Raw genomic sequence first — 10,336 nt, 5'->3', positions numbered from 1 at the left:
TCCTCCCTCCCAGCCATTGGCTGGTGAGGCACACCCACGGTGGAGAAGGCTTTCTCTTTCTAGCCCCCAAATACACGACTCCACACATGATGCAGTGACCCTTTATCCCATTTCTCTTGATAGGACCTAATGAGGATGATGATGATCGAACCATATCAAAGATCAAAATAACCTCAACATATTCCTCCATATTTAGCTGACACCCACAGCCATGGGACAGTCCCAGAATACGAATATTGGACAAACACACGTGGATGCTAGGAGTTTGTTCTCCCCCTCTGGCCCGAGAGGAAGGCAGCGTGGCCACCAAAGTCCACCTACCCCAGTGACAAAGCCAGCCCCTTCCTCGGTGCGCAGGACCCACTGCACCGGAGGAGCTTTAGCTGCAGTAAGAGGGGGGCCAACAACTTCCCTGGACTTGAGTGGATCCCAAGTTTCACTTGCTGTTTGAAAATAAGATTTTTGTATGGTTTGCAGGATTTGGGTAAAAAGCCCACGTCAAACATACAGCTTTTTTCTTTCATCCATTATTAACACAGAGGCTACCAGCAACATTCAGAGCAGCATATGGTTATTTGCACCAAGACAAATCATTTTCTGATTAATGACAGCTCTAGACTCACTTCCAGAGCTGTGTCTGCTTGTAATCTGCAAAGGGCATGTTGTAAAATGCATTTTGATTTAATATATTAAAGAAAATTATAATACCACATTAAAAGAAGAAGAAAAAAAAAAAGACAAAAATAAACCAGCAACCCACTAGCTTGAGCAAACCCTTTGACATCCAGAGCAGGTAGGTGCTCTCCTTCCTTTGCTGCCGGACACTGCTACCAGCGCCGGCGTTACAGCACGGCAAGCTCAGCCCCAGACCTAGACTAGAAGATCCACGTGTTGCTCTGATAACAGCTTGAGAGCATTGAGAGAACACAGTACCAGGGGAAAAAAAGGTGGGTAAAAATCAGTCACTAAAGAGCAAGTCCAATCAGGATCCCACTGCTTCCCAGCTCGAAGGTCACTTCCCGAGGCAAGAGGATGCACGGGAGGAATCAATCCACATCCCTGACAAGGGGAGATACCCGGTGAGAGCGAATGTCAGGATGTCACCGACTGGCGAGGTGACAGGTACATTTACCAAGGTATATAACATTTACGCATTGAAAATCTGCAGTGTAAAAAGCCCCCAACGAAACCTCAACTGAAATGTCATTTCTGTTCCAACGGGAAAGCTCAATGCCTGTCAGTGCCTCTGCCACAGGCCCGGGTGCCCAGCCAAGTTAACGGCTCAGAAAAACACTCAGCATTAAATAGGATGGATTCATAGCAAATGCTGAGACTCACCAGAGCGATCAGCAACCCCCGATCGCTGGAGTCATTCAGAAGGAAAGCGGAAATATTTAGGACTTTCTAAGAATAAAAGCGGAGCATCTGCAAAGGCAGACGCGCAATGGGCTGGTGGTGGGATGCAGGGAGAGCGCTGATGCAAACCTTTGGCAAACACTCCTCTGAGAAGGAAAACTCCCAGGACTCAGACGACAGGCACAAGGGATGGCTCGGGGTAGACGGGGCAGCAGAAATTTATTCCTGTTCTGCCTGGAGATAGCACGACTCAAAGCAAGCTGGGGTTTCTTTCATATAAACCCAAGGTCTTGGGAAGGATCTCAGGAGCACGGTGCCAGGCAGCACCCCTGCCTGAGGCACAGGGCTCCCAGAAGCGATGCATCACAGGGGGATTGGAGGAGTTCTTCTCACCCAGCGAGCCTCTACCAGAGCACAGAAATGCTGGCAAAGCCCTTCCCACACCTACCATGGTCTCTGTGACCCACGCTGCCCTCAGCCCCGGCTCCGCTCCCATCCCCGGGGTCGCTCCTGCTCGGGAAGCAGAAGATGGTGTGAAGACCCAGCAGAGCCGTGGAGTTTGCACTCAGGGTGCTTTCCAACAAAAACTTGAGCTCTCCTCTTTCACAGCTGGGTTCCAGGGATGCTGGAGAGCCAGGGGCCGTGACCAAGATCCAAAAGGAGCCCACTGCAGAGCAGCAGCGCCTGCCGGCAGGGCAACAGCCCCGGGAGCTGCTCACCCCTCCGCCCGCAGGGGCACAGAGCTGCTGCTCGCTGCCAGCAACAGATAGGCTCGGATTTATTCAGCCTTAAAAGGTTTCCAAAACAGGGCATATAGGCACCTTTTATCTACAAAGCACGGTAATCAGTGGATGGTATTAAGCCATTGGAAAAGACAAGGGGAAATTATTTAGGCAGCGCTGTATCCTCAGAAAGCTGGAATGAAATTTCCTCCCAGCTCTCACCGGCTTTGCTGCGCTCTGCTTTTGCTCAGGAGCTGCTTTTTAAGCCTCGCAAGTCTCACCGCATTCGTGGGTGTTGCTTAATTTTAAAAATCCTCATTTTAATCAAGCTGAATGGACTAAAAAGAATAGCACTGGAGGGAGCGTGAACCCTGCAGCCTGCTGGATCCGGCCACACCGTGTGGCCCAGCCAGGACACTTGACTAATGAGGCTCTTGAAGCAGCAGCGAGTTCAGCTGAAGAACTGAAAGAACTAAACAATTCTCTTCAAAAAAGTCCTAAAACTTACAAAATACAAGGCTTTTCGCAGGTGGGTTTGAGTCAGCTTGGCTGCGAGGGAGGCTGCTGAGGGGTTTCTTTTACCCAGCAGGTTTCTGTGACTCAGGGACGTGGTTTGCTTGGGATGCTCCACTTCCAAGGCTGCAAAAGCTGTGGTAAGGCAGCACGGAGCAGAGAGCACCTGCAGCTGGGGCCTTTGCCAGCCCTGGGTCTTGGCTGCTCTTCATCCTCCCAAAGGTCACTTAAAGCATCGAATTGCAAAGCTTGACCCCAGATTTTGAACGCCTGGAGGTTTGTAATCATAAGTATTGGCTTGATGTGGTTCTGCCACTTCTGCTCGGAGCAAAGAGCACCTAAATTTGGGATGAGCCAGGATGCAGCAGGGCCCTGGGAGGAAGCTCCCAGCTTCCAGGACACTCACACCCACCCCAGAAAGCACCGCAGAGGGGCAGGCTCCTGGGAGAGGCTTTGGTGCAGCTTTTGCAGCAGCTCAAAGGGACTGCAGCTGTGATTGCACATCGGGTAATTGCGTGTGCAAATCAGCCACTTACACGGGCAATTACCCCACGGTGCTAACGGTGCCCAGGCAGCGTGGAGGGCACCGCGCATCCGCATCTCCAAGGTGCTGCTCCTCCGTGCGAGAGGGATCAATAGAGGCAGGCAGAGGGTATGAAAAAGCAACATTCATCCCTCTCGCTCTCTCTTTTTTTTTTTTAAAGGGATGAAGGGACTAATACATGCGGGAAAGAACTGCCTTTGCCCGCAGTTGCGGTGGGACGCCACAGCGGGGATCCCCATGGCCAGCCCCACGCCAGCGCTTTCTTCCTCACCTCTGAACTGGGGAGCGGGGACAGCCTCGAGCAGCCAAAGCGCCCTCCAGAAGAGCCCTGCCCACTTGTGAAGCGAGCCAGCGCTGCGAGGGGACGGCCAAGCCTCGGAGGCTTCGCCCAAGGCGCCCAGCAGGAACCTTGCCCTGGCTCCCGCAGCCGCAGGATCCCTGCTCCCCGCAGAGGCCACTCTGGCAGCACCGCCCCTATCCCAATTGCTGAGCTAAAAGATGTTTTCAGAAACCATCCAGTTTTAGATGGAGCAGGGATGGATCGCAGCATCCCTTTCTCTCCCAGGTACCTATGGATACAGCAAGGCTTCCTGCAGCACAGTTCATCCCTGAAATTCAGCACACAAAACCAGAAGGGAGCAAGGCATCCTTGAGGGTTGTTTATGAAGGCTTCACCAGAGCTAAATCTTTAATACAGCCTTCAACAGAGGGAGAAAAAATGATAACAAACATTAGAAGAAGCGTTCAGGAAGCAAAGAGAAAAAGAAACGGTGTCTCTCTTTCTAAAGAAAGCAGCCTGCCAGCCACCTCCAGCCCCGGCTCGTCTCAAATTGTAAGCAAAATATTCCAGCAGTGTTTAAGTTTCCTACCAAGTCCAGAGCCCCGTTACCGTTACAATGAGCCAAGCACAAACAGGACCCCACAGACTTGGCCAAACAACTGCCTGAGCCCGGAGGAACAACAGACCCGCACGAGGCAAACACGGGGTGATGCACAGCCCTGCTTGGTGCAGAGCCGCAAGGCAGGAGGGGACCCACAGCCCCGCTCGCCCCTGGGTCTAGAGAAGGCAGAGGGGAACCCTGTACGCTCTTACAGCACCAAATTATCCCCTGATTTAAAGCCTCTCTCCTGGGAAAACAATTAACCTTTGGGGTTTTTTGTTGTTTTGGGGTGGTTTTTTTGGTGAGGATGGTTTAAAGCATAACTCAATCCACAAGGATGCAGAGGTTCAGGGAAGTCCTTATCTGACCAAAGTCAAAACAAGCTGGTGTCCTGCAAGCAAAGTGGCTGGGGATGGGGATGGCTCCAGCTGAGGAGCTGGTGGATCTCAACCTGTGGCTACCTTCTTCCCACAGACTGATCGGAGAAGGGCTTCCTGCGCCCTGCCCCGAGGAGGAGGAGGCGGCAGAGCGGGTGCTGGGTCCTGAAGTGGCCAGGGAGACGGCAAGGTAGGGCATATCTCCATCCCACAGCTCCAGTTCACCAGCCAGAGCCTCAGCCAGCACTAAACTATAAATGACTCTGCATATTTTTGGATGTAAACAAGCGTTCATGCTTGATATATCTGCGTCTTACACTGGAGAGGTCAAAATCGTATTGAATCGTCTTTAGAGGGTGAGAGCTGGCTTGCAATGCCCGTTAACCTTCAAGTGTTCTCTTAAAAGCTACCTCCCCAAATCCTCTTATTTAAAATAACACAACATAATTATGTCATTCATCACCTTTTCGTCTTCCCTTTTCCCCACGTAACTCCATAACCTACAGCCAAAGCCATGTTTCACTAAGCTGAGTTTTGATAATACAGCGCTATTCTCATCTCCAGCAAGTTTTACTGTAATTACAGAGATGTGTTGCAGACATTACACACTCTACAATTAGCACTAATTGCATTACATTGTCACAGAGAAGTCATTTACTCTCCATGAGCTCATGAGATTGGCCTGGACAGTTTAACGGAGCTGAGAAGTCCTTAATGGCATGCCACGAAAGCGGCCGAGCGGCTCTCCCAGCCCTCTGCAAGCAGCAGATCTGGGGCAAACACAAACAAAAAGGTTTCAGTCCCCAGCGGGCCCAGAAACTTCTCAAGGAATGGGGAAGATGAAATGCTACAGGGTTTGGGGGGTTTTTTTTGGGGAGCCTCTCCTAGACGGGTGGTGGTTGGGAAGGGTTTCTAGGGGACATCTGCCCGTGGGAGCGTACGGCCCCAGCGTGCAGCACATCCCACTGCCCCGGCAGCGTGCACCTTCCCCACCCAGGGCCCCGCAGACATGGTTTGCTGCTTCTCCTCTCCCCCTGCCATTGGTTTCTGCACGGGCAGGGAAACGGCAGGGAAAGCAGGAGAGCAGGAGCCAGGGACCTGCAGGGAGCCCACGCTGTCCTGCTGCCTCCCCCCTCCATCTCTTGCACAAAAAGGGAAGGCAGAAGCAGAGCTGCTTTGTTGTGGGCACCAGGACCACATGGAAACATCAGTTTGGGGGTCTCTTCCCCTGTCATTTCACTGGGGAACCTGGCTGACACCCTTATACAAGACCTACGTAAAAACGTGGCACGCTTCGTCGGGTATCTAGCAAATACAGCAGGGACCTGAGGATCACCCCGGCGCGCGCTCTCCTCCGGGCTCCTCCACAGCTCGGCTCTGGCCTCTTCCCCCATTTCACGCATCCACTCAGGCACAAGATGCCTCCGTGTTGAGCTGGGCTCGTCCCTTGCTCCTGTGCTCTGCCATTAACACCATGGTCTGGGTGCTCGTTGGGGTAATTTGCCCCGTGTGGGAACCACAGAGCTGCATGCAAGAACTACAAGAAGAATTTCCCTCCATCTGATTGGGATTTGACCCCGGAGTGTTTTTTCCTCTCATCCTTACAGTGTTTTTTTACCTACATCTTTAATCTAGTAATGGGCTCTGGTCCCCTCAGTTTCCCTCTGCTATGGCAGCAGCCATTCCTGCAGCGCCTTTGGCTTTCCCCAGCACGCGGTGCTGCCGGGGACAGCTGAGGGACCCTCCAGGACAGCGGCGATGCTCCAGGCAGGACGCAGTGCTCCCAGCTGGGCAGGTGAGGGCTGGAAGAGAGCACAAGGATGGAAAAGGGAGCAGAGAAAGTGGGCACCGGGGGAGGAGAGGAGGCTCCGCTTTTAAAGGCAGTTCAATCCTTTGTCAGCTGAATTGCTTTTGATGGGGCCCAGACGGGAACAGTTCATGCGCACCACGGAAAGACCCATCATTTAGCGAGAGGCAAAGCCGAGCTGGCAGGAGTCACGGGAGCGGTCAAGCTGCGAGGCTGCAAAACCTCTGCAGCAAATCAAAGCCTCCGTGCACTGGGGATGCGGGGAGGAGGCCGCGTCAGAGGGGAGGCCGGTGCCGCTATCCACACTCTGCCCGTGATGGAGGCGGCTCTCGCACACCCAAACACACGTCCAGGCGCAGTAGGTGGGCAGGAGACTGGATGCTTGCTTAAGGAAAGTGCAGCTATAGTTTGGCATAGGTATTAGGATGGGCTCTGCCAATGTCCCTCTAGACTCCCATCACAGCAGGGTCTCCATCATCACAGGTGACTACTCGAGCTCCAAAGACTTTGCAAGTTCAACAGGCAAAGCCAGGACCGGGCTGGGAAGGGAACGCAGCAGCACCCGGGGGCAGCAGAGCTGGAAGCAGCCCAGCACCCACCACCGAGGCTCCCTGAGCCTCCCCGGGTGGGATGCCTGGCCTTGCATGGGTCTGGTTCTTCATCACACTTAACTTTAGTACAAGAAATAATAAAGAAGAAATGAAGAATACACAGAGTGGCTTTAGCAGGTTCCAGCCCTTGGCTGTGCTGCTGATGTTTACAACCCCACCAGGGCCAGTTGGACCTGGGGTCCCACCTTCTCCAACATACCATCGCTGCAGCCCCTAACGTTGCTCAGACACTTCAGGAGGAAACTTTGAGCCCTCTCCTAACCCAAGGAGCCAGAGGCTGGTGCAGCTGGAAGGCACAAGGCTGTGGCCTCCTGCAGAAGATGGGTTTACAGGGACAGATACAGTTCTTGGCCTTTCTGATCTCCATCTCTGCCTCCAGTCTGGGTCTTGAGCCTTGCTACATCTTTTGGCCTCTGCAGCACCCCATGGCAATGAGTTTCCCAGGCCAGGGATGCACTCAGACACCTGCCACTTACTGGTTTTACTGGGCCACTGTTTTGGTTCTCCCAGCTGTCTGGCAGAGGTGTATGCCATGACGGTATGGGGCCGGCAATGGACCATAAGCAAAGCCCCACCAAGGTGTTGCTCCTTTTTGGGGCACAACAAACCCATGCCAGGTGAACAGCCCAGCTGGGAGCGTCCCCTGCTCCTTTCCAGGAAAATCCAGTAAATTTGATCTCCAGCTCTATCAAAAGAGGAAAAAACCACTGTTTTCCCAAAGGTTTTTGGTCTTTTGGAGCAGGGAGGGGAGGCGAGGGCCAGCGAGCGATTCATGTGTCAAAGAAACTCAGCTCGCTGGCCGGGGTCCAGGGACTTTTCATGTGGATTTCCAGCCTCCGCCAGGAGACTCTCGGGTGCTGGAAGAGCCTTTAATTCAAACCAGGTGCCTCTGAAAGGAAAACATTCAAAAAGGCAAACTTGGTCGCTTTCCCTCAAAAAAAAAGGACAATAATGAGGGCAATCACGCACATTTCAGTGAAGTAGCCTCCCTGGCATGCTGCTCCGTGCTCCCAACTGCCCGCTTGGCCGCCACCTCGCCCGATGGAAACCAAAACCACCAGCGGGGCTGGAGGGAGAAGAGCCGAGCCCAGCACCCAGCAAGGAGCCCCAGGGCACGGGCTGGCCAAAGTCCACCGCAAACAGCTTTTGTCACCCTACCCTGCTCTCTCCGTGAGCTGAGCATCAGCTCTCCCGTGAGCTACGGCGAGGACCAGAGGGACTGCTGCGGTCCAGGCGGTGATTCCCGCTGCAGAGCCAGGATGGACAACGCCAACAGCACTGATGCCCAGCAAGCCCTGAGCCTTCACCACTGCAAACCAGCCTCTCCCCCAAATCCGATGCTTGCCAAGCGGTGCCATGAATGACAACAGAGAGGCGCAGGGAGAGGGAGACCCACCGCGCCGGGCTTACCCTGCGATGACGATGAAGAAGTCCAGGCGGTTCCACGTGTCTCCCAAGTAGCATTTCTTCCCAAAAATCCCCAGCGCGATCATCTTGACGATCATTTCCACGGCGAAGAAGGCAAAGATGAAATCGTCGAAGCTCTGCAAAAGAAAGGCAGGGAGGAAGGATGCTCCTGCGTTGCTGCACGCTCACACCCGGGGAGGGAATTAGAGTCCCCAGTCCAACAAGGTCTCCTCTTGCACCACTGAGGGCTAAAATCCCTGGGCAGAGGCAGTGCTGGGCGCAGCCCCGTGTCTTCCCCCAACCCAGCCCCGCCAACAGCAGCCGTGGCACTGGGATAAAGGGATGAGTATATTTTGGGCTCTGTTTTCACTATAAACTCAATGGTTAACCCACCCTGAGGACTCCAAGCAAGGCTTGGCTACACTGGACCTGGCACAGCCTGGCAGAGACTTTGCCTGATGACCCCAGGCGTTTCCATCCGAGCATCAAAATCAGCATTTTTTTACGTGCCAGTGGGACAGCCAGGCAGGCAGGACCCAGCCATCCCAGGCCACCTCCGCTGCAGCTGGAGCCAGCTCTGCCACAGCTCGGTCCTTCTTGCTCCCCATCAACCCTGGGCCGCCGTTCAGCTAAAAGCAGGGGCCAAGCCGTACCTGGAGGATCCTGCAGCGCGGCGAGTCGCAGGCGATGTCCTCGCAGGGGTGGAACATGCCCAGCGTCACGCAGTTGAGCAGGATCACCAGCATGCTCACCCTCTCGAACCACCTGCACGGCGCCCTGTCAAGGAAGCAACGGACCCAGACAAGCATCCGCCAGTGGCCACCACTGAGTCAGAAAGGTTCTGGTCTTTAAAGCAAGGCGCATGCCAACTCCTCCAGGTCAGATTTGATCTGGTTTTGCATGGAGAGCCTGCCTGCCGATTAGATACCCGCACGGCAAACCCCTGGTGTGTTCTCCCCGTGCTGTCAGCGGTGTCTGCAGCTAATGCAAAAACCTCTATCAAATGAAAGTCGCGTGGCAAGAGTGCAGAGTGCTGATGTGACGAATTAAAAAATTAAATTAAAAGAACGATATCAACTTTTAGGAAAAAAACCCCACACCGTTAATTTCCTCTCCTGGCATTTTATGGAAAAGCACTTTAGCAACTTTACAATTTTCTATTAACCATGTCACGGCTTATCCCAGGGGCGTTTCCCTGAAGTCACTACTTGAACTTCTCATTCCCAGTCCAAATTAAGACTGTCAAAGCCATTAACTGACTGCCTAAAAGCCTTAGGACTGCGAGGGCCAGCAGAGCCCATCCCCTATCCCAACTGCTGCTCCTTGGAACGATTTGAAAAGCGCTGAGCTGCCAGGACAGGCTTTGGATGCTGTTACTTTTGGGGCAGAATGAAGCCTGCTCCTGCAACAAATCCCCACGGGGTTGGTTGAAACCTGGTACCCAATTTCTGCATCCTTCCAGGGGGCATTTCCAGCCAACTCCTGACTTCCCTGGGGCACAAAGATGGGAAATCCAGGAGCGGGTGCAACACGGTGCCAGGGATATCTTCCAGCCTAGCGCGGAAAACCCCCCCCCGGCTGCCACGACCCGCCAGCACTCGGGGCCACGCTCCTGCCTGAGCACAGGCAGCAGCTTCCAGGCTCTGGGAAAATAAGCATGGCCCTTGTCAGACAAGAGCTTTCGCTGCAACGCGGTAGCGGGTGGTGTTTGGCAGCCCATGCTGTAGCGTTATCTGGCTGGGGAAGAAGAAGGTGAGGATGAATCAGCAGGTGCCTCCCCGCCGGGCGCGTGGGGCTGGGGCTGGCAGCTCCTGTCGCCCATCCTGGGCGAATTCCTGGGAAATCACATGGGGCTGAGTCATGGCTTGGTCGCCGGCAATCTGGATCTTTTAATCGGAAGAAATGTTTACAAGATATTGGGATAGACATTCCAACTGTCAGGTTGGGGCTATGGGCTGGAATATTTAGCCCAAATATAGTCCTGCGGGGGCAGGCATGGAGGGCAGGCTGGAGGGGTGGGCAGGAGGCTGCCAGCAGGAGCCGCGGGGGATCCATGGGCATTCCCTGGCTTTGGGGGGCTGGAAAGCATCCCTCTGCAGAGCCAGCCGCGTCCACGGC

The 10,336-nt window shown here is 54.0% G+C and overlaps 1 protein-coding gene across 1 annotated transcript in view; it reads right to left on the bottom strand.

Moving 5' to 3' along the window:
• The window catches only part of CACNA1G (calcium voltage-gated channel subunit alpha1 G), a 106,919-nt gene extending 97,943 nt beyond the window's left edge, over positions 1-8,976 (bottom strand). Inside the window, exons 1-2 of the mRNA XM_035893303.1 lie at positions 8,872-8,976; positions 8,222-8,355 (exon numbers count right to left, since the gene is read on the bottom strand). Coding sequence (XP_035749196.1) covers positions 8,222-8,355; positions 8,872-8,964 — 227 coding nt within the window. The 5' untranslated portion in view covers positions 8,965-8,976. The remainder of the gene's footprint in view (positions 1-8,221; positions 8,356-8,871) is intronic.
• Between the last annotated feature and the right edge of the window lie 1,360 nt (positions 8,977-10,336).

The sequence above is a fragment of the Egretta garzetta genome, unplaced genomic scaffold, assembly GCF_000687185.1.
Source record: "Egretta garzetta isolate BGI_Z169 unplaced genomic scaffold, ASM68718v1 scaffold34, whole genome shotgun sequence".
Lineage (NCBI taxonomy): Eukaryota > Metazoa > Chordata > Aves > Pelecaniformes > Ardeidae > Egretta > Egretta garzetta.
Note: the sequence above shows the minus strand (reverse complement) of the source record. Positions and strands in the feature narration are given on the sequence as shown.